The following is a 25890-nucleotide window of genomic DNA, read 5'->3' as shown; positions in this document are numbered from 1 at the left end:
ATCCTGTAGATTATAAGATTTCTTGCCCGGTCCTGAATTGTGTGGTTGTTTTTATAAAAAAAAGTTACGTTGAGAGTGTATTTGACAATACACACTTAAGTCATTGTCAGAGCACGTGTCAAGCGGATTGGAGGTATCTGATTGGATGAACAAGACCCCACACCTTCCCAGGTACTAACAGGTAGAGGGTGGAAATCTCTCATCAGTCTGGTATAAGACGCCAAACACAGTTGACCTGTGCGTCTCCTACTTAAGCAGTTTTCTTCAAAGTTTTTTTTCTTTCTTCCTAACAAAGTGATTGTAATGTTTTTGCTATTTCGACTTTCCGTTTGTGTTAGTTTAGTGAACAGTTATAGTGAATATTTTCTATGACATATTAACTGATTCATGCAATGTTTGTTTTTATAGTTTGAGATCAAAGAATTACGGATTATTTACTGATTTATCTCTAAAGGTATGATTCTTCGTTTTTTTATTCGTTTATAATGTTTGAGAAGTCAACAAATTTCAACATACTTTCAATATATATATAATGTATCTTATATGTACTCTAATTATTAATTGTTGAAGATGATAAATATGGACTACCTGTGTTACCTACGATTTTCCTTCCTTTGTGCTTTGTAATAAATTTTAGTTGTCACCGAAGATTTTATCATAAATTGTACCTACTTGAACGCTCAATGCTCATTCTGAAGGACTTAAAATCATTGTTAATATTTTGAGGTATACAATTGGCATCCTTTTGGATTACAAATTCCAACGAATATGAATTATCTTAAGAACAATACATTTTTAAATTATTTATTCAAATATTTAATAAAATATGGAAGAGAAATTTTCTAAGAAACTCTATTCGAAAATAGAAGGGGAATTCGATAAAATTGCTTTACTAATTTCACATTTGAATACTACTTAAAGTCAAAATGGAATCTATTTCGCTTTATTTAATCCAAGTTGATATAAAATCATCTTCTACACTTTATTTCGGGTAAATTTTTATAATTTTAAGATTAGAATGTAATCTAAGTGAGCTAGATCGGGTAAATAAGGCGGATATGGCATTAAAATGTGAAACAATTTGACTAATTTTGCTGCAGTAATAGAAAAAGATTTGGAGAATTTTTTCCAAGCAATATAATTTTTCTTTTTTTAAAAACATCGAAATGTGTCAAAGCGACGGCAAAATTAACCCAATTTTTGACAGATGACATTAAAAACACTAAAATTTACACCAAATTTTGGCCACCAAACAATAATATGTCAATGGAAAAAAAATTGACGTCTCCAACAGTATCCCGATGAAACCTTTCATTTTGTTCATCATTTAGAGCACCCAAATTCATGGAAAAGAAAACTAGATGATTCTGCAGGATATTTATGAGCTTTATAATTTATGGTTTCACTTGGAATTTTTGAACAACATTCACAAAACATTTCAAGGCGATTTCTTCCAGTTCAATCAACTTTCCTTCAAAGTTTGTAGACTTCAAAAGCTCAATTTGTTTGCGGTTTATAACTTAAGTCATTCTCTTGAGATACTTGATGGGGTTGACTAGAAACAGAATCCTGACTTTCTTGCTTGATTTAGGCACTATATAGGTTTGGTCTGTTGATCGGTCATAAGTTTGGGTACTGAACAATGTGTTTGGGCTTGGTTGTAACGCCTAGATGATCTTGTGGTTGCTTCCAAATAATTTGTGTACCAAAAGGGAAATGTTTTGATTCTTGCTTAGCCCAACTTATAAGGAATCTCATATACGTTACACCACATATATGTGGAGCCCAGGATTTATCTTATTTCAACATAATATCTTCAATCCATCTCACCACATTTTGAATTCCAAGTTTTTCTATAATATCCTGACTTTACATTCATGAAAGATCCTGCAACCAAGTAATGCCTGTACAAAGAAACAAGTAGGAAGATAATAAGCGAAGTATGATTCGAAGACTGTCGTAACACAAGAAGGAGTGCGACAAGGAAGCAGTCTGAGTCCATGACAACTAAAACTATTAACAAAATATTATTAATATGCCTTTGCGGATGATATAAAGATCATGGCAGAAAACTAGATGGATCTACAATAAACTCTGACCAACTGGTACCAAATATTGGCAGAAAACTGAAACTGGATAAAATGATAACCAAAATTATGGCAATGGTAAATGTAGAGGGGAAAATTGGAATCAGGGTTGATGAGGAACTTATAGATCAAGTTAGTAGCTTCCAAAACCTAGGAATTATGTCGAAAGAAAAAAAAGGGAGGATTTAGTATGTATGAAGAGTTAAATTGGAACAGCAGAGATGAAATAGCTTCGAAGACGTAACTAGAATTAATAGATTTAGAAACCTACATGAAACAGAATATTTGAAAATTGAACCAAAACAAGAACTCATAGAATATTGAAATTATGGGAAAATCGAATGCCAGGCAAAAGAAAAGGTAGACCACGAGCAGCTTGGGACACCACTTTAGGTCAAAATCTGATATTCATTTATCTATTTTCCATGGTTATATATTGCAAAACCAATTTTCTTTCAATATTTTCAATTTTTTGAATCTTTTATTTACGTTTTCTTTTATTCTTTTCACATTATTTTCTCCAGCAACTTTTGTGTGTTCTTTGATTAATCTTTTTTGTGAATTTTTTGTCTTCTGTCTAATTTTTCGATTACTTTTAAATAAACCAATTATAAGAAATTGCATGTGAAGGTGTTTCTATTTTAGTTTTTTAAATACTTTCGATGAATGAACTTATTTCTAAAAGGAAGCAGCATCTTTCCCTTCAATTCAGCTACTTTTTGGAATATTATTAGTTTGGTTGTTGCATTGCAAAGCTGATTAGTTTTTTTTTACTTGAGATTTCTGGATTTGATAAAATCTACAAGATTTTGCTTCTGAAATCTATGTTTGGTAAGTTCTACAGGATTTTATTCTTTATATTATATGGTGAAATTATTGATTGCATCCCTTTTCAAATATATTTTCGTACGTCTTTTCTATTTTTCTTGACTGTTACGGATGTGATTATCCATCAGACAGTTTGACGCTGTTGTGATCAAGTTACCTTAAATAGACTTTCGATTGTTTTGAACACATTTTATCGAAACCGATGCAATTATAATAATAAACAATAATTTATTGATGTACTAGTAATTTTTATTATATAATTAGCAGTATTTTTACTATAATATTCAACTATTATGAACAAACAACTTCTTTAGAAATATAAATAGACCTACAAGACTCAGGTGGACTTTGACTAATGGTACCTGCCAGGTACTACAATCGTCAGAAATGTCATTTAAGTTAAAATGTGATTCGACCACCTAATGGGACTCTAAAATGACCCACCGATAAAATACTTATTAGTGAACTATAGTAAGTTCGAATGAAGATAACAGAAGTACGAGGACAGTTCAAAAATTTTATTACTAAATTAAAAAGCTGAATTTTTGTACAGTTTTTCAAGATAATTTCCCGTCGTATTCCTTTTGAATCGCGGTTCACCAAGTTCCTCTTTCAAACGATCAAATGGCAACAAATTTCTAAACATATTTTTTGAATTTTACATTATATTATGTTCAGTTTTATTGCTAAACTGCTTCTGAATAAATTGATAATCTAAAAGTGCGGAATTTCCTACTGGAAACGTGGTTTTCTCGTCTTTTTTCCTTTATGCGTAAAAAGGATTTAGCTCCACTTGAAGCTTCACGTTAGTCCTTGGATTATCACATGGCTATCCTAAAAGTACAGACTCTACGAGCTCTGTCCATACTATTCGCTTTTTCCCAAACTTCCATTAGGTCTCCTCGTTAAAAGTCAATTACATTTTATCCACTAATCTAAGGCAAACGTATCAATTATTTGGGTGGCATCACCGGCATCCCAGGAAACAAAAAAACAAACAAAAGTGATAACGAATGACTACGAAAGCTTAGTGCAAGTAGAAAATGCGTTGAACAGATCGCAATCGATATTAAAATCTATAAAACCATGGAAAAATCGTACGAACCAAATAAAAATCACACTTTTTGAATTGTGGAATGTATAGAAGCTAACTAACAACTTCCCAAATAATACAATTTTTCTACTAAACAATAATTGTATTATCCCAAACTTAATCAAGTATCTAAAAGACACTCAATTTTATCACAAACTGTGAATTGACATGTCGCTAATAATCTCTGTGGTTGTAGTAATTATATAATAATTAAATGTGTGTCCTCAACCAATCTACGTGTTGAAATCAAAGTAAATTTCGAAAAATGTTTGAACTTCTTTATTGTAGTGTCCGAAATTACAAAAGAAACGGAAATTACTAAAAAATGATCGAGTAGGTAGAACAGATTTGAATAAAAAATAAATATAACCAAACATGAATATGTTATATTATATTTGATGTGTTCCTCAAATATAAAATTTGTTTAAAACGAAAGGAAATTAATAAAACCGAATGGCATGTTAAAAGTTGTTTGAAAATATGTTTACTTTCAATAAGTGTATTGTACTAAAATTTAACTTTAGCTACACCCCGTATAAACCGTAATTTCCCCGTGTGTTTAAACAAAAATATCTAGCCAGCATGTCGCCGACTACCTGTGATTTATTCACAAATATTTGTTCCTAACACCTACACGAAAAATTTATATTCCGATTTATACTATTTTGTACTTGAAAATACTATTGTTCAATGCTAGTAATTTCATGTTGTTTTGCTTAAATAACTTGTATTAAACAGAGTGTAACCTTCATCTTAGTTTTCCTCTAAACATATTATCGTGATATTATATACAATTTGCAAGGTTGATCAATTCGAATAGGATAAAATTTTATACAAACATAAAACGGTATAGAATTTAGTTTTCGTTCTACGAGGACGCTTCCTGAAGCAGCTAGTCTGACGAAGAAAATTTTGGGGAAAATATATTTATTCTTCAACTCCTTTCAGCTCCGGACACTTTTCTCATCGATGTTTAACTCGAAACTGTCATTATTAACATTACCTCTCCATTGTTGGAAAATCTTTCACCACCAAGCCGAACACTCGGTGGAAACATCTTCACGATGCTGTTTGAACAAACGCGGCATCCATCTTACACACACAGCTTTCTCATGTCCAAATTTTTAGTACTACACTCTTTGAAATGTCTAGTATGTCTGCTATTTCAAGCACGTTCAGTCGAAGATCATCCAGTTTTGATGGCTGCTTTATATTCCTAAAACTTTGGACTAAAGGCACCTTCAAATGAAAGGTAGTTGTCGTTTGGAAGGGAGTTGGAACATCTCTAGTTTCTCTGTCTATCTCTATCTTTCTCTATCTCCCACATCTCTAGCGTGGATCTGCGAATCACCAACAGCTCTAGCGCGGATTTACGAATCTCCCATAACTCTAGTGCATATCTGCGAATCTCCCAGAACTCTAGCGCATATCTGCGAATCTCCCATAACTCTAGCGCGTATCTGCGAATCTCCCATAACTCTAGCGCGTATCTGCGAATCTCCCAGAGCTCTAGCGCGGATCTGCGAATCACCAACAGCTCTAGCGCGGATCTGCGAATCACCAACAGCTCTAGCGCGGTTGAACGTTTTCTATAATCTCAACAGTGTTCAAGTTTGTTAGTTTGATGCATACTATACCACAAAAAAGCAGCTCAAGTTATTGCTCTAATCGAAAATGAACTTGGAAAGCGAGCTGTTGCCAGACAATTATAGATATAGATCTATGGCTAATGGTATTAGGGATGTTATTAGAAGTCATACCAATTATTAAGATATTAAGTGTTTAGTTCTAAATGGTCAATTTTCAATTTATGTTATTAAACCATGTTAAACATAGAGCATATTAAATTCTTTGGAAGTTTGTAGTTTTGAAAAACCTTGTATGATCATTAAAAGTAGAGTCTTAAGAAAAGCAAAGTAAATCATCAGATGTCAAGCTTGACGAGATGTCAGTACCAATGAAGTAATCGTCGTGAATTTCTGCGATGTCAAGAATTTTGAAGAGATATGCCTATAAAAACAGTAAAAATTCTTGGCACGTCAATTTGAATTAAAAATTTCTAAATCCGCTTGGACATTCAACTTTTTCTTTGTACAAAAGAAAACTGCCCTTGAACCTACGAGGAAGATAACCAAGATATATTTATCTTGTGCGTCCATACACTATAAACCTGTCTTCTTAATCGAGAGAGCAGAAACCACCTGAATAACTATTTGAAATATTTCCGTAACATTTTTTTTTTTTTTGACCAAAATACAAGAAGTCACTTACACGCAACTTATACATTTTAACCTTCAGTCCACGCCGTAAAAACAGTTACGTGTATTTTTACTATGTAATAGTATATACGTTGATGAAAAACGTTGCCACGTCTACTCAAATACAATCAAATCATGTCATAATTCGTGGTGCTACGGGAAAGCGATTTGAAATGGTGTCCTCAAAAAGGATTTTTCCTCTTTGTCATTGTCAACAATAACATTAAAAAGGATCCATTGTGTTCCCGTTTACTGGAGGCCCCTGTGTTTACAGCTGATCCAACAATTCCACTCTTCATCTTCAGCTTGGAAGCAAGTATATCAACTACAGAATTCTTTACTGACATCCACCATTAGATCTATGGTACGATGGTAATAAAATGTTGTTGCAGTAATCAAAGATGCTGGATTTTTGGTGGATCAAATATTCTATGAAAATACCACGCAAATTTTTCATCATATCCACCCTGAGGGTGTCGAATTCGATATTTCTGAGACAATAATTTAGGACCTGAAAATAATATTGGTTAGTTACATTCTGTCAATAATACCAACACAAATACCAGGGGATTTGTATGGAATTCATAATCTATGATTATGGCCTATAGAACATGGTAGTAATATACAGGGTTTTTAGTAAAAGGCATTTTTTAGTTGAGAGGAACAACTAATTTCTTCAGATATCTGGAACGCGTCATTTCAGTCTGTGGTCAATGGTCAATTTTATACCTTTTGTATGATGAAATGAAAAATTTAAAGCCGAATGAACTATTATACGATGGGTCTGTGGCGATAGATCTCACGTATTTGACTGTTGCTAAATCTTTCTGTTAGACGTTTAGTTTAAAGTATGGGTAATTTAAATGTGAAATAATTGTCAAGATTTGTGTATAAAATGAAGATTGAGAGATAATATTTTACGATAATGGCGTCAGGATCACGTAAAAAAGCAAAACTGAGGTTATGTTGAAGCTAGTCACGAAAACTTATGAGTTAGTGACAACGAGTTTTGTATTGTTTGAACAAACCTCGTATAATTGTTTGAAACACATATTTGTTTGATATTTTTGATGATTTGTCAACAAAAAAATTATTATTTTGAATTTTTGAATTTGTTATAATGAAATGGAGATATTATCTTTGAATATTTATTTAAATTCGAATATCCGGCAACGGTGGTTTAATACGACAGACGTATAGGATCCGAGAGATATTATTTGGAAGTCGCAAGTTGAAGACAAGAGTGATCGCATCTCGCATCTCAGCAGTCCGCTTTCTCCAGTCGTTACTAAAAGGTGAACGAGTCCAACTTGCTTGACCTCACCAAAGCCACCAACTGCCAACATTCATGCTAGAGATTCTTGAGAGACTCAGTGGCGCAACTATGTCTACATACACTAGAAAAACAACTGATCGTTCATTAAAGTTTGTTTTAAATTGTGCCTATACAAAGATACGTCAACAAATTTTAAGTAAACGTCGTTTCTGAGATACCTAAATTATAAATCACGATTTTTGTCAATTGATTATTATTTTGATAAGAAGATTTAGATGAATTGAGGACTTTCAGGATACTATCACTGACATAAATTATCTTTAATATCCCTGTATTTAATACAGGGATGATTATTTGTATGGAGGTAAAGATTAAAATTCAAAGTTTGAAGTCACTTATCAAAAATTTCAGTTCAAAATTGGTAATCACAGGAATATAAACAGAGTGGACAAGAAAGTTTTTTTCCCGTTTATTTTGTTGCCTACCCTCTGAATTGACGCCAATTGAAGGTATTTAGGAAAGCGAATGGATTGGATGTCTTTTAGTTATATAAAATGTTTGTAGGTATTTTTTAACCCTGCAGTCGCAATATTACGATAAAATTTGTATTTAAAACTTTGAATATATGTAAAATATAAGATATGACCTTCAAGGAAAAGTACTTAATGTTAATATTGGCTATTTTTGAAAGAACTTGTTCGAATTGACGTTTGTTTATAATAAACAGGTGTGTATTTTGATTTTTAGTAAATGATTAACATAATTAATTTTATTTTAAACAAGTTTTTTCGAAATTAATAATAGAAATGATGTCAATTCTTCGTACGTTATGGAAAACATGTAAAAATAACTAACTGCATTCGACGCGCTGGGGGTGAATATTTTGCCATTGATACTAAGCCTCATCGCACTAGAAATTCATAATAATCAAAAATAACCATGTCCAGTAAATTCTCCAAACTTGATACCCATTGATTATATGTGGGAATCGATGAGATTTTATGTCTTAAACGAATTTTATCCTTTTATCACCTTGTTGTTGTTACTTATTATGAGGGCTACTACTTAAGTTTACTTTCTGACGTGAATATGTCAAGTTGCCGTCATAAAGTTTGACAATAACATACTAGTTTCGCTATTTAAGTAGCTCAACCGGGTTTTATTCGTTCTAGAGAATATTGATGCTTAACTAAGCTGGAATTTTTGGAACCGTTGGTGATATTCATATTGAATATACTGTTTACACCAACACTCACAATTACACTATCTGACGCGCGTTTCGATAACCAAATGATTGTCTTCAGGTAAACTGTGTTGTAAACAGTTTATTTAGTATTATTGATGCTTATTTTACTTTGCTTTGGAGGAGTTTTTGTGTAGATTTAAAATTTTGGTTTTAAACTTTTTGATTTATAATGATAGTTGATGTCGGGAGATTTTGGATTCACTCACACACAAACAAAGAATCAAACTGAAGAAAAAAATGTGGGAAATTAATAAAAACCCGGCAAACATCAGATTCTTTATCATATTTTCGATATAATTTTTATTAAAATTGTCATTTTTTTGATAAAGATAGATTTAAAAAGGTTAGAATCATAAAGTATTGACAGTTGACTACTACTATTCTTCGAGATATTTTGCTTTTTCTTCTCTTTTTGCTTGTTCGTCAGCGTTTGAGTGTTTTCTGTGGTTTTTTTTTCCCATTTTCTTTTGCTTACTTCACTTTCTTTAATTACATATACAGAGTGTACTATATAAAAAAGATATTAAGTGTAGTTCCGACCCATTGAATATTAATTTTACAGAAAAAAAAGTAAATTTGACGTGTTTTTAGGTTAATCCATTCTTCTATTCTTTCTGTCGGGTGGAAGTTGATTTTAGGTTAAGTTATGTTAGTTAAATTGTCGAGATGTTTTGGGCCTTAGCAATCGAAAGAATACGTTTACTTATAAAATGTTTATAAACCTTTTTTATACAACTTTTCAATAGATTTATATTTTGTTTAAAACTTTTTCTTTTCGGAGATATTTAGTGAAATTTTTATAACTTTGAAGGTGATTGGAAAGCGAATGAATCTTCTTTGATTGAAATCCTTTCATGAATTATTTTGTTTAATCAACGACGAGTTATAGCGGAAATTTTATCAAAATATTTTTGGTAATATGTCCGTTATTCGAAATAATAAAAAAAATATCAATACCGCTTTTTATTTGTACAATAAATTAATTATGAAAAAAATATATAATAGTATATTATATATATTATATTATTATATATATATATATTTCTATCTAAAAATACAATTGGAATATTCTGTTTTTCACTGTAGATCAACGTCTCTAGGGCGCCAGACTATAATAAAATTATAAAATAGAAACCCATTTTACCATCACTTCAAAGAAATTTCAGTTTCGTATCTACCGACAGGTATTACGACAAAAGAATGGGTATTATATTCATGTTTAAACCGAAATTTTTTATTTCGTTGACAAAAATTAAAAAACTGCGTTAATTCTTGTGAATAATCTTTGTTCTGCTATAATTTCTCTGATTTACAGCGAATAAAAGAATAATTTCCTTTTTCCATTCAATGTTATGTAACTAAAAACATATTCTTCTTCTTTTCCGGAGTTCCGGCCACTTGTGGGCTTTGTCCTATTCAAGTACACCAAGTCTTTCATTTGATATTTCTTCATTCCACCGTCCTGAAGATAAAATTCATAACAATGTCCCAAATACACTCGATTTAGTCGATCTGCAGTCGCGAGTCACTGAAAAAACTGAACACGAAATTGTAAAATCTCAAAGCTACAAAATGATATAAAATCTTGTTCTCGCAGTCCAAAAACTTCTTAACAACAGTACTAATTAGTGACAACTGATAAAAGGTTATATACCTGACCCACAACTATCAGTTAGCTATCAAATTCTACCTGAAAATCCACACAAATGATGAAGTTGCTCAAGGTATAGCTTTTATCGAAGACGCGGTTCCAATAGACAAAGAAGAATCCAGTGAAACGCGAAAAGTGACTGTGAGCGGCTGAACACTCAGAAGAAGATTCAATTAAGTTTAAATTAACCCCAGCCCACCAAGTCTACGATTTACCAAAGAATATATTAATTGGACTGACGAAATTTTGGGGTCCGTTATCTTCTCAAACTAAATCAGAGTGTACCTGGTATAGATAGAAGAAGACAAACTACAGAAAGATCCATTTATGGCTCAGAAAAAATAAGACAACCGTTTTTTTTTTTGGAGATTATTCCAATCCTTTAAGTGGTTATGAATTGGTCGATTGAAATCGATTCCTCCCGTTTGAACTAGAGTCATTTGAATCGAGATTCGGAAGAAACCTGCTGCAAACAAGACATCATCGTCCAAAAAGTAAAAAAATCCATCGCATTTGAACAAATTAATGAAAAAAAAGTCTTATTCGTACTAATCCGGTTTCATATTTGAGTCCTGTTATATCAAACTGTATAAGTCAAGGATTAACCTCAAAAATAAAACAAAAACCAAAGTCCTCTTATCATTTTTTGAGATAAAGTTGTTTACAGCAACTTCCAGTTAATCTCAATTATTAATAATATCGATAGAAGAAATAATTTATTACATAGTGCGAAGTAAAAAATAATCAAACTCGATATTAATCGATTTACCAATTTTTTTTTAAATCTATAATACCTATCAACGGCAGTTTAAATATTTTATAATTATATTCTAAAATGTAGGAAAAATAAAATATATTTTATACCAACAAAGAAAATGCTATTGATTGCGTCGAGGAAAGCGCGGTGATCAAATACTAGAGTTTTAAAGAGTTGATGGAAAAATCTACAGTACATATACAGTTAAAAACTGTGTCGTGTGTTTAAATGTAGTAGACAGTCTTATACAGATGAAAATGTAGTTAAAACCTCTACAAAAAACGGAAATGTTGTATAATTCACAAATAAAATCGATCGTTATCTATCATCAACATAACGTAAATAAAAAGTTTTGTTTTGAGTAGTTTTATTCAAGAATTTTTATTTTTGTTGCAGGCCGCGTAAAATGAATTTAAGTAACAGTTTTTGGCTGGTCGTTCTGGCTGTTCTCGAATGTTGTTGGAGGACGAACTCCTCGGAGGTTCCCAAAGACGTTCAAGATCAAGTAGAAACGAATCTTTTGTCGCTTTTTGGTTTCAAAGGCCGGCCGAAAATAGATAAATCAAAAGTGGTGATACCTCAAGCTATGATCGAATTATACGAAATGCAGATGGGGTTTCCCTTAGATACGACATCGATTCCGAGGAGGGGATGGCACACTAAAAGTGCAAATACCATAAGGAGTTTTACACATGTTGGTAGGTGCAAAAAACTTTTGGTTTTACTTGTAAAATTCGTATGAACTAGTTTGTAATAAAACTTAATTTGTAGTACAAACATTAAGGTTATTTTAAATATTACGAGGGTTGCTACTTAAGTTGCAATCTTAGAATTTGATATTTTTAACGGTGAACATACTCAGTGTGCAAAAGAAAGATATAAATATTTGTTTATCTCAAAACTTTAGTAGCAGCCCTCGTATTATAGAATAATCGAAATTATCTGAGTTTAATACAAATTTTGTGTCTTCTTTTGGTATTTTATAACCGTGAGGTTTATAAAACAATAAAAAAAGGTTTGGACTTTGTGACTTATAGAACGATTATGGGAAATTTTGTAGAACCACGTAAACGTCGAAAAATCGTTCATTTTTTAAAATGGAAACAATTAAAAAAAGTTATAGTATATATTCCGCATTATGCCCGAGATGTTTATATAAGTAATTTAATGTTTTTAAATCCTAACCAATAACTTTTAGTAATTATTTTGTCTAGAATTACTGGTTATTTTTACGAAGCGTTATTTCTTGAAATAAAATTTCAAAACAACGCAAATACGAATTACGTTCGGTTGCTATTCGATCCATATTTATTATTGCAAAGAATCAAATTCAGTAAATATCAATAGTTCCCGGAAGAAGTTTTTAGAAATCAAGCCGCCCACAAAGATTTGCAATAGGTAGTTGGCAATAAAGAAAATATTGATAATAATCAATATTAAAATAATAAACTAACAACCGCATATACAACGTACTGTATAGTACGGGCGCTTGGAATTAGAATGAACAATACCATCATCAAGGAAATAACTGAAAAAAATTACGCAAATTCGCAAAAAGTCGATAGTATCTGCATGATTCAATGAAAAAGCGGTATCGTCAGTTTTAACATGGTAGACAGTCGTTTAGGTGGAACTCCAGTAAATCGTGTGACTGACTCACAGATAGTGCTACAATTGACAAATCCATATGACGTTTATGAAGTACGAACTGTCAATAGGCTATGTGTCAAACGTTTCGATTAGTCAGTAAAAAGTGACAGCCATTTATGTGAAGTTACTTGCGTTATTTTCAAAACAATGATTTTATTATTCCTTCTTGAGGAAAACAAATATTGTACAAGCTCAGTAATGGCTCCAAAAGTGTTATCCGGACCCTACTACATAGATAAGAACCATTTGTTATTGGTTTGTTGAATTTAAACATGGTCGATGATGGTGAACCTTCTAGTCGTCTAATTGTGGTAATTACTCCACAAATTGGTTATATATTATCAAACTTAATCTAATTTAACCTAACCTAACCACGTCCAAGGGCACAACAGTCAACTGGGAATGTTATGGCTTCAGTATTTTGGAATGCCCATGAAAAATATTAATAATTCATTTATTTAATAACTTTATCACAATTATATCTTGACGATTCTCATAATAATTGATGATATTGACATTCAATTTTGTATGCACTTAATAATGCAATCACTCCATCGATTGTTGTGTTTGCGTATTGGAAAAATAATTTTTTCCATCCAATGTCCTGGATTCCTTTCGTTTCTGCACATCTAGTACTATACAGCTCGCTAGATGGTTTAGCCAGACTGACAAAACAAAATTAAACGATCAAAAAAATTTATTCTAGGTCCAAATACTTGAAAATTATCACAGAAGTTTACAGATTTCGAATAGATAGTTCTACTGCATCAAATATTGAATCCAGTCAGATTTAGACTTAGTACTTTCATAGTTTTCAAAAAATTCTATGCATTTATCCACATTTTTGTCGTTAGCATCATCTTGTACATCAAATTTTCCAAGCAAACCTTTAATTTTTTTCTTTTAATTATATGTTGACGTAGATTGCATTCGTCTTTGCTGGTTGAGCTGTATATACTTTTTTTTTTGATTATTTTCTATCCAGGTTTACTTTTAAACTAATTACAAAAGTCCAAAGTGGTTTTATGCTTTTATTTTTGTTCCTTTGCCCTTTTTTGATGGTTTCTTTGTTAGTTACCTTAGATTTTTCATTTCTTTGCTAGTTTCAGTCTTGTTTCATCTTCATGAAACCTCATTTGTTTTTTTAGCGCGCGACACACCATCTAGGTTCATAGGGTGGTAATTCTTCCAGTGTTTTTTTATTTCTTGTCTTCATCTTCTAATTTCGAACTTCTATTTGTGTCTTCGCATATCGCTTTTTGAGTCTTGCTCAGTTCCATAATAATGTAAATTCCAACAAGCTCCTCGACTATAAGTCTGGCGTAAGTAGTTGAATTAATTTACAAATTAATATACATGGAAATCATGAATAACATGATTCTTAGTAAACGTAAATGTTTTACTATGAATATTTCAAGGAGCACACCTGGCAAATGCACATTCTTTTTGAAAAATATTGCTCATAATTTTCTATTTGACGTTCGTATACTTATTAAAACATATAATTGAGCTGTATCTGAACTATTATTTATTGCCGGTTCGCGATTTATGAACAAGCATATTCAAATAAAAATTTTTACTGCTGGACGAACTTTGCAATTAGTTCTACCGAAAATTTCTGAAAACTATCATGTCAAAAACAATTATCGATAAAACTGACTGGTAGAATATGCAGAGACAGCTTAGACAGGATTATAGAAATTTAATTAACTATTTGTATTATTTGAAAAAATTCTGAATACTGCCCTGTTATGAAGAGATTAGTAGATATAATTGACTAGTAAAGGATGCAGAGACGGTTAAGATACATTGGATTATTGAAATTTAATTTACTATTTGTATTATTTGGGAAAATTTCTGAATACTGCCCTGTTATAAAGAGATTTGTCGATATAATTGACTAGTAAAGGATGCAGAGACGGTTAAGATACATTGGATTATTGAAATTTAATTTACTATTTGTATTATTTGGGAAAATTTCTGAATACTGCCCTGTTATAAAGAGATTTGTCGATATAATTGACTAGTAAAGGATGCAGAGACGGTTAAGATACATTGGATTATTGAAATTTAATATACTATTTGTATTATTTGGGAAAATTTCTGAATACTGCCCTGTTATAAAGAGATTTGTCGATATAATTGACTAGTAAAGGATGCAGAGACGGTTAAGATACATTGGATTATTGAAATTTAATTTACTATTTGTATTATTTGGGAAAATTTCTGAATACTGCCCTGTTATAAAGAGATTTGTCGATATAATTGACTAGTAAAGGATGCAGAGACGGTTAAGATACATTGGATTATTGAAATTTAATTTACTATTTGTATTATTTAGGAAAATTTCTGAATACTGCCCTGTTATAAAGAGATTTGTCGATATAATTGACTAGTAAAGGATGCAGAGACGGTTAAGATACATTGGATTATTGAAATTCGATTTACTATTTGTATTATTTGGGAAAATTTCTGAACACTGCGCTGTTGTAAAGAGATTTGTCGATATGATTGACTAGTAAAAAATGCAGAGACGGTTTAGATACATTGGATTATTAAAATTTAATTTACTTTTTGTATTATTTGAGAAAATTTCTGAACACTGCCCTGCTGCAAAGAGATTTGTCGATATAATTGACTAGTAAAGGATGCAGAGACGGCTTAGATACATTGGATTATTGAAATTCGATTTACTATTTGTGTTATTTGAGAAAATTTCTGAAAACTGTCCTGTCAAAAAAAAATTTGTCGATATAATTTACTAGTAGATGATGCAGAGACGGCTTAGATACATTGGATTATTGCAATTTAATTTACTAAAAAAGGAATGGAACCAAATAGACCACGATTATTTCTCGAAATTGTTCAGAAACTCTGAAATAATAAAAACAAAAGGGGGTTACAAGGGAATAAAAAATTGTATCTCATCGTCAGATCTATAGGATGGCCAAAACTTTTGACCAGTAGGGTATGTTCTAAATTACATAGCTTGATTGGAATAAGAAACCAAATCTACTTAGACAAACTTGGTAATAGATAAAATAGAAGATTCCATATAAGGTTTTTATTATACAATGTTTCTATTCCCAAAATATGTTAAAAAACATTCTTCAAACAATCATTTTTTATTTTTGACGACTCATTCCTTCTAATGGAGGATAATAACTCAATATATATCGTAAATAATCAATATTTAAATAAGATTGAATATTTGATAAACCAACGGCAGTTTATTGTTTTTTTTTCCGAATAAATTAATTTGTGTCACTAATTATCAGAATAATGAAATAAGCATTGTTGTGAATCTTTTCGACAATGTTTTAAATTCCACGAATACCGCCCTACATATACCTGTTTGAATTATTAACAATCTATATTACATACTATATAAAAAAAAGATGTTATTCAATACAATGAAAAAGTAGTGTGAGTGACTAATAATCAGGACACTTTCAAATCAGTATTAAAGTAATCAAAAGATGTATACCACCTACATTCTCTTTCGGAAACATTCCTCGACCCCAATGGCGCACACATCGATTATATTTAAAGTTTTCTTAAAGTTAAATTTTAATTTCGGAGATAAAAGTTAATTTAAGGTATTTCTTTTCATTTTCTCTGCTTAAATTCGTTCTATATCATCCACCACATCTTTAATTATCCACTGATTTTTGCCTATTTACTTACTACAGGGTGTTACTAGACTTGATGCTAAAAATTTTCTCATACGACTTCTCGTTTCTGATTCCGCTGCTTTGAAGGCTTCTAACAAAGAAACGAGAGTAGAAAACACCCTGTATGTACTTTTTTTAGTATTTATATTTCATATTTTCAAAATATGAACTTATACAAGTTATCAGAAGATAATTGAATTTCGAAAATTATGAATTCAGTATACAGTTATGATAAAGTAATTTACCGGGTGGGCCATAGGTCAGAAGCTAATTATATTAAAGTTCCAGGAAGAAAAAAATGTAAGAACTTGATATGTTGATTATTTTTTTTGTTATATACAAGGTGCCCAAAAAGAGTATCGGGTATTTGTTTTCGCGCCACGTTCGAAACGGAGCGACGAAAGGGAGCGGGGAGGGGTTCGTGGCGTCCGCCATTTTGTAGAGTTTTAGTCACGATGGAACAGTACTCGGGGACGCATCGCGTATTTGCGTACGAGCGTATTATCGTAACGGTGATTCAATAGTGACTGCTCAACGTCTGTATCGTGCGGAATATCGTACACGACACGCGCCAAGTGACGATAGCATTAGGAAATGGATCAGGATGTTCGAGAATACAGGTGCTACAGTTAAAATTCAAAACTCTGGTCGCCCTCATTCAGTTGAAGAATTTAACAACTTTGAAAACATACTGTTCAGCGACGAAGCAAATTTTCACCTGAATGGTCATGTTAATAAGCAGAATTGTCGGTACTGGGCAGTCGAGAATCCGAGACGAAAGCATGAACGACCCCTGCACAGCTCAAAGGTCGTTGTTTGGGCCGCTATGTCTGCTAAAGGAATTATTGGTCCTTATTTTCATGAAGATCAACGACGCCGCGCAATCAATGTGAATAGTGACCGTTACAGCGATATGTTGCGAAATGTTTTGGTCCCAGAGTTGCAGGAGTTTGCAGGTTTCATCTCAAGAACGTGGTTCCAGCAAGATGGGGCCACCTAGCATACCTCGAATGACTCGATGGAAGTTGTGAATGAATTATTCCTAATAAAGTCATTTCGAGAAGGAGTAACATCAACTGGCCTCCCAGAAGCCCCGACCTTATCCCGCTTCACTATTTTGTATGGGGATACCTTAAAAGTAAGGTTTATAAAAATAATCCAACGAACCTTAACCAATTGAAAGAAAACATGAGGTCAGAAATGGTAGCAATATCAAGAGCTTTGTGTCGACGTGTTATCGCCAATCTTCGTTCCCGTTTAGAAGAGTGCCAGCAACGTAACGGTCATCATTTGGATAACATCATCTTTTCTAAATAATTTTCCAATTCATATGATATCAAAAAACAATAAGTTTATATTGCTTATAAATATTTTTTGTTTACTTAAACTTACAAATACCCGATACCCTTTCTGGACACCTTATACATTTAATCAAAGGGTGTGGATTCACTATTGGACATTTCGTACATTGATTTATATAACTTATTCGTAGTTTTGAAAAGGTTCATTTTTTGATTGATCTTTGTTGTATGTATACGTTCAATTTATTCATTTTTTTCTTCTTTTACATATTTTATCATTTCTTCGTATATAAATATGAAGTTTTCGATTGGAATTGGAATCACAGAACTACAACAGAAACTGCTTCACTACTAAATGTTTGTAGTCTTCTTGAAATTGGAGTTGAATGTTCGCTGTGTATATTTCTTCTTCTTTACCACAAAACGATTACTTAAAAAACGAATAAAAAAATGTGGAAATTATTTATTTCGATCGAAAAGTCAACAACGCCAACAAATACTCAAAAAGACATTTCGAATATTCAAATAGATTCAAATATAATTAATGCAAATGCGTATTTATTGGATGGTAAAGACGTAATTATAAGACGTAATAATAAACTCGATATCTCGAAATTTTTCTGATGTATGCATTTATTATAGTTATAAATAACATTCGACGATTACCGATTAAAAGATTACACACCATATTGGACTCGAAATTAATAAAATATCGTATATTATGTACAAAAATTAGTAATAAATGATCGAATTTTTTTATTATTATTAAAAATAAATTCTGTTGTTAAATCTAAAAATCGATAAAAATAATAACTACAAAGCCTCTTCGATTGAATGGACTTCCAGGTCGTTATTTCGTATATAAAACATAAAAAATTAGGCCATGTTAATACATCGAATTGATGAAGCTGGAAATCAAAGACAAATCAATTGATCTTGATAGAGACAGATATCTAATTCAAAGCGGTGATAAAAAATTGGTTAATCTATCTCTATCTATCTCTTTGATATACAGATGGTCCAAAGCTAGTGCAAGAAGCTAGATTTGACATGATTTTAATCATACCGTTAGCGTTTACTATTCTTCAAGCAGATTTATTAATTAATAAACATTTTCGCTCTGAGTATTAGAATTGGAACATTCTCTTCAACAGCCAGGTGGCCCGGAAGGCTTTTTAGGCTGTTGGGGATAGGACAGGCTAGCGTGAAAATATAAATGAGCTCTAAAAGGTCTCCATGAACTAAACTAATAGTTTATAGAAAAGTCCAAGCCAAAACAAGAGATTCACAACCATAACAGTTGAGGAACTTCGTGAGATCAATCAATCACCTTGAAAAGATAGTCATGGTATGGAACATCTGAAGATTGAGTTAAATAGACCATACCTCGCTCATTCCAGTAAAATGTTTAGGTTTAATATGGTTAAATCGCTAGTTGTCTTGACCAGATTATAACGATTAACGCTAAATTAGTAGAAGCTGGTTACCACAAATTCAAGATAGGCTTAAAGATGTTAGAGTTGAATGAAGGAAAGTTGCCATATTCTGTTGTGGAATGAAGACTACTTCAGATACTTGATGGAAGTCTTGACTACCAATTATTTGATAATACTTTTGTTCAACACTGTATATTTGGAATACTACCGTTTGGTTTATTGAAAGTAAGCGATTTTTATGATGATTATCAATGTAGTCGAAAAGTTCTATCGAAATTTATATAAAATATCTTTCAATTATTAGATGATCAATTGATTATTTTTTACTATTCCTGTTAGAATGACATCCCGGTACCGGTTGAAGAATTTGACCAAATGCCGAACCCATGAAAACGCCCGTGGCGAATTTTCTTCAAAAATATTTCTAGCAACAACAATAATTCAATTATCAATCAACACAGTACGTAAACAAGATTATTCCACTCGAGAAATCAGCATTTCACTATTTATAATTCTGGCAACTATGTAAATAAAACAGTCGATTGCAATGGCGTAGATTTATAAAATAAAAAATAGTCAATATCTTTGGGAAAATTTGTGTGTGATCCATCAATCCTTTTGAACAGTCTAGAATGTGGTATTACCAGAGAACTTCGTCTTCTAGTTCAAGCGCTTCCAGGTGAAGTGCTCTGGAGCTCCTTAGTCTTTCACCCAGCAGATCTACTCTGGTTAAAGCTTCCCAGAAGAGTCTTGGCCTATCTCAGCTCCAGTAGATTGTCCCAATAATTGGTTTCGCTCCTATGTACCTACTTTTCCATTTTAGCTGTCCCTTGAAGGGCCTGCTTTGCTCCGTTGTGTCCTGGAATCCATTTTATGATATTGGAGCTTAGAGCTCTATGTCTGCTTGACTATCAGACAAGATGATGATCTCCTGTTTGAGATAGTTACTTTTGAGATAATTTTTTCTTTCTATACCAAATTCAAATCAACTTCCTTTAAGACAGTTATTTCAATATCTTGATCGACAAACAGTTTGAAAATAGTAAAGAACCTTTGCAAATGATGAAAAATTGAATTGAAATTGCCAGAAATTGATTTAAAACACTTAAGTGAATTTATTGATAAGGTTTATAGACGAATTTAAAGTGGGAGATGGCAAGGAGACCTAATTAAAGTACTTTGAGGTATTTTCTCATAATTTTGTTGCTAAATACATTGGAAAGATCCCAATTGCACTGAATCTCTAATCTTTTCACCATTGATCAATGAAGATAATAAGAAACTGGATCATACAGGAGATTTTCTACAATTTCCATGTCATTCCCTGACGTCATTGAAGCTCTAGTCACTAGCTGCATCAGCTTATGAAGCTAGAGATTATTGTTAACTTTGTAACTGCGTCCGTTCGCAAAAACGACTTTACTTGGAGGCTCGGAGCGATTCCCTAACATCGCAAAACCGGCTGATTTTGAAGCCGAAGGAAGCGCCTATCTTCAGGTCGCCAGGTTCAGGTCGACTATAACATCATATTTGTTTTAAAAGAAATGAAGAATGTATAAATAAAATTTCCATGTTTCAATTTGTGGTTCAAGCTTTGTCTTGCCTAAATTATGCATTAGGGTTCTTAAAAAACATTTTTTTCCATATGAAAAAATTCCTCACCAAGGTTGTGCCCTGTAGGTCAACTCTAAGGGGTTGTTTTTTCATTTGACATAACTAAATTTACTAAAATTGAATTTTTTGAGCAATTTTCTACAAAAAACAATTTTATATTCTTCGAACTTTCCATGTTATGAAGATTAGTTACAACCGTTAAAAAAATTGGTATATTTTTAAATTTGGAGAAAAATCTGTTTTTTTTTATTATGACAACTATGTGTAAATTCAATTTCAGTAAAATTTGAGACGGTGAGAGTTAAAAAAATATAATACAAGGTGTTTTTAAAGTATAATCACTTATTACGTTTTTTTTTGTAAAACTTCTTTAAATGATTCCATGTTATTATGACATCAAAAATGATAAATTTTGGTCTTTTTTTTCTTATTGTAGCCCCCAAAATTCTAGGGGTTAATTAAAATGCTGATGGAATACACAGAAAAAAAAACAAATAAAGAAATAGCAGATGTGTTGAGGCTTATAATTGATGGGGAATTGAAGAAGAGAAGTCGATTGGATGAGATGAATGTTTGCAAATTGTCATTCACGAAAAATAAATCTCCAGTTATTTCATCATCGTTATTTTTTTTAATTCTTTCTTTATTGCCTTCGACGCTACTGATTAAAATGTTGTTATTGCCTTTCTGTAGCGAAAGTGGGACGGTCATATTATACAATATTTCATACCTAATTAAATAATATTGTACATGCATACACTAACTTGTCACAACTGAAAATATATGAATATCTTATACAGAATAATCTAATTTTAATAATATTAATTAGTAATATTCCCTCGAAGGGTTTTATGAAAATTTATATCATTTATTAGCAATAAAAAATATAATCTAGGACAAACAAATTTCTAATTCGTATTCAGTATTATACCAACTATCTTCTCACTATCGTAATTGTCGATTTTTTGAAAGCTTTTGATCGAATTTAGCATTCCGAAAGCTCCCTAGTTTTTGCCTGCCAAATCCTATTGTGAAACCGATTATTCAACAAGTGCGTTCAGTTTTACTCCACCATTAGTATTTGCACCCTAAATATCTAAAACGTTCTAAATATCTAAAAAAACCCAAAAAGTCAAAAAGTTGAGATGCAATGCAATATCGAATTGGGATCTGTTCCAAGGTATATAAATAACCCGGGGAACTCAGACAGACTACTTTGATAAATTGTAGGCTACTGAAGATGAAGTTGAAGAAGTGAAGATGAAATAGAACAGGCTGTAGCGGGAAATGTGTTAGAAACTACGTTAATTTGGTTATCGAAACGCGTGTCAGACAGTGTAATCCAGAACGAATATCGCCGATGGCTCCAGACATTCCAATTCAGATGGGGTCTAATAAATGCAAAGTGAAAGATAATTCACAGAGACCAAAAATCATTTTATCAATAAAAGTGAACAATACAATAAAAGACTATTTGGAAACAGTTATAATGATCCCAATTATGGAAAATTTTTGGAGGAATTCAATATAATGAAGGTTTCTGAACAACTTTTCACTATCAACTAATAATTACCAATGTATAAAGGGCACAAGAAGTTAGATGGTTGAAAAACGTCTCTCTAATGAATAATTTCAAAATACTGGAAAATATATTGAAAGTACAAGAAGAGGGAAAGAGAAAAACAGTAAAACCAAGTTAGAGAATGGAAGAGGTGAAGATAGATATAAGAAAGTTTGGTATGGAAAAGAGGAAAATCAAATAGAAATATTTAATAAAGAAGATCAAGTTAACAATTTAAAAAAAAATCGTTGTAGTCTTTCAAAAAAAGGTTCGTAAAGAATTATTTTAATATAAAAACTCACCAGTTAATGTAGAGTTACTTCTAAAAATCGAAATGATAATGAAATAATAATGAAGTAGATGTTTTATCCCAACCAAATGCCTTTATAAAAACAATAAATCATAGGCTTTTTAGCCCATCCAAACCTTTTTTTATTATTCTTAACAGTTAATATATGACCGAATAATAAATTTTGTATTAGAAATTAGATTTCATCTGTTTTTTTTACAATCACTCCAAATCCTAAAGGAGTATGTCTTTTTAACTACAGTGTGCGGCAATTATACGTTCAATACTAATTATTCTATTGACATAAGAAAAAAAATTAATTAGATCACATTAGTATACGAATAAAAGTGAAAAATTATATTTTCACATATTTGTTAATACTGCAAAACGTTTGATGATTTTTTTCTCTTTCCAGAAAGTCCTGTGGATACCCGTTTCACGAGTCATCACAAGTTTCGATTAAAATTCGACGTATCTTCAGTGCCGAAAGAAGAAAAAATAAAAGCCGCGGAATTAACCCTCAGCAGAGAAAAGATCCATTGGTTAAGCGAAGGTCTAAACGAAGAGGATTTTCTACAAAGGATTTTAGTAAGTGACATAATCCACCCGGGAATTAAAGAAAAAAGAAGCGCTATAACGAGGGTTATCGATAGCGTATTGGTCGATACGAGGGAAAACACCACCGTTAGTTTGGACGTGTTCCCCGCCGTGCAAAGATGGTTGAATAAAAAAAATAACAACCACGGTTTACTTGTATCGATAAAATCAGTTGGTAAGAAGATTAAGAAGCCGAAACGTCACGTGCGTTTGAGGAGAAGCGTCCAAGAAGACGATAGCAGCTGGAACAATGTTCAACCTATACTTTTAGCTTATACAGACGACGGGAAAAATAGACCAAGGCGCGGGGCAGAGTTAACCCAAATAAAAAGAAGAAGACGAAACTCTAAGAAGCATAACCGATCGAAAAACGAGAAGAGGTACCCGTGTAATAGGCATCAAATGTACGTCGATTTTCGAGAGGTCGGTTGGAGCGATTGGATTGTAGCTCCTCCCGGCTACGACGCTTATTATTGTCAAGGAGAGTGTAATTTCCCTCTAGCGTCGCATTTAAATACTACGAATCACGCGATAGTACAGACGCTTATGAATTCGGTGAACCCCCAGAAGGTTCCGAAATCGTGTTGCGTACCAACGCATCTTAATCCAATTTCGATGCTTTATTTGGATGAAGACGAAAAGGTTGTTTTGAAAAACTATAAAGATATGGTTGTTGTAGGTTGTGGCTGCCGGTAGTCGAATTTGTTTGTGACAATTTTTACGTAACCGCGTCTGTGATCATATTTGAACTTCAATGCTACCCTACCCTCTAGCACTAAACATTTATTGTCTCAACGATTTTTTCAGAATATATATATATATATATATATATATATATATATATATATATATATATATATATATATATTTAAAAATATCATTCTGCCGATGAGTGTAATTAACGTCTTTCGGAGCTTAATTTAAACTGTTGTTACTACCACGTCAAAAATACTTATCGGAAAATATGATGAAAACGTTGAACACTTCTTTTTCTTCTTATTTTCACAATAAGCGTAAGTGAACATTTCAATTTTTCTTAGAGTATATGACATTTTGATATACGGAGGATTTGTATTTGCTGCTAGTATTACTTTATCAAATATTTCTGAAATCCATTAGAATGTGTTTATAGGACTATTTTGGTCAGGTGCAACAGTCTAATGTTGAAAATATTGCGCTGCACTTTATGGATGATCTTCCGCATTACAGTTTTTTATTTTTTTCTCATTCTAAAAGAGAAAAAATCAATACCTTATCATAATAACAGAAGGACAATCGAAAATTAGTAAATAACTTCTTAAATTGTCATTTGAATATCGGACAGTTGACGAAGTTTTTCTCTGAATTCTTAGTTTAGAGAAAACTTCGAACATCACCTCTAGTTTAATATCAATTCGTTTCGTTTTAAATTTTGGAATTAATTTCGTAATGATCGTGTAGTTTTTTTATTTTTTTTTTTTTCATCAAAAAAACCTCCAAACTATCCAAAATCATCCAAGTTTCTTTGTTTTAAAGTATTTGTTCAAAAAAAATTGATTGTTTCGTTCCATTCTTGTAATAATCATTTTTGGACAACCTCACAATTTGAACGATATTGAAGAAGACATATGGAAAATTTTTGTTCCAGGGTTTTGTAGCTCCAATTAGCATTTTTGAAGAAAATCAACTATTCTGTAAAAAATATCTCTAGCTTAGCATTATCGTTAACGTTCTCTATTGGTAGAAAATATTCTAAATATTTATTATTCTTAGTTATTTTGTGAATATCTTCCTAAGGTTTTTCTTTTCTTACAGTTTCTGTAGACTAATTATTTTTTTTTAATTTGTTTTGCCCAATACGTCTAAATTATTTATCTTGAACCAACAATACGAGGCGTCTCGTTACTTAATAACCAGACCTCGTATCTTTCAAATGATGAAGTTAACGAAAAACTTGTAGGAGAGTTTTTTTTTATAGAGCGATGAATGTCCTGAAAATTCTTGTTTCAAAATTTCCTATAAACTAAAATATAAATTTTCTCGAACTAAAATTCTGGGGACAAAAAAATTGTACAAACTGTTTGTTGTAATTCAATTATTTGCACTTTATGAAAAAATCTGGAGTTTCATCAAATTTGTCTTTTTTTAATTCATGTTAAGTTCCTTCCCAATCTTCAAAATATATATTTCGTTCCAAATTTCGTCAAAAACGTTAAGGCACTTCCTAATACACGAAATATTTAAAATATGCGAAAATTTCCTTCGGGATACTTTTTTTGTGAACTGCTTTAATCTAGATCTAACACACTGTTGTTAATTTAGCTTACAGAAAGATATACATATATATATATATATATATATATATATATATATATATATATATATATATATATATATATATACAAACAGTTTGGAGTTGAATTTTTTAAAACACAGATGAATAAATACTTAAATACCTTTATGACAATAATATTTTATTCATCAAAAAAAAAATTTCATTCTATAAAGGAACATCGTCATCAAACTCATAAAAAAAATGAAATTTTTCTAAATGTTATCCAAATTTAATTTCAAAAATATCTTTTGAATACTG

General features: G+C 31.6%; 1 protein-coding gene across 1 annotated transcript; it reads left to right on the top strand.

The window, feature by feature from the left end:
- Positions 1 to 327: 327 nt before the first annotated feature.
- Positions 328 to 24108, top strand: LOC130445149 (protein decapentaplegic). The gene is made up of 3 exons (XM_056780673.1): positions 328 to 454; positions 11593 to 11894; positions 23137 to 24108. The coding sequence occupies exons 2-3, from the start codon at positions 11603 to 11605 to the stop codon at positions 24012 to 24014; spliced, it is 1170 nt and encodes a 389-aa protein (XP_056636651.1). The 5' UTR covers positions 328 to 454; positions 11593 to 11602; the 3' UTR covers positions 24015 to 24108.
- Positions 24109 to 25890: the final 1782 nt, after the last annotated feature.

This window comes from Diorhabda sublineata, chromosome 6 (assembly GCF_026230105.1).
Source record: "Diorhabda sublineata isolate icDioSubl1.1 chromosome 6, icDioSubl1.1, whole genome shotgun sequence".
In the NCBI taxonomy this organism is placed as follows: domain Eukaryota; kingdom Metazoa; phylum Arthropoda; class Insecta; order Coleoptera; family Chrysomelidae; genus Diorhabda; species Diorhabda sublineata.
Note: the sequence above shows the minus strand (reverse complement) of the source record. Positions and strands in the feature narration are given on the sequence as shown.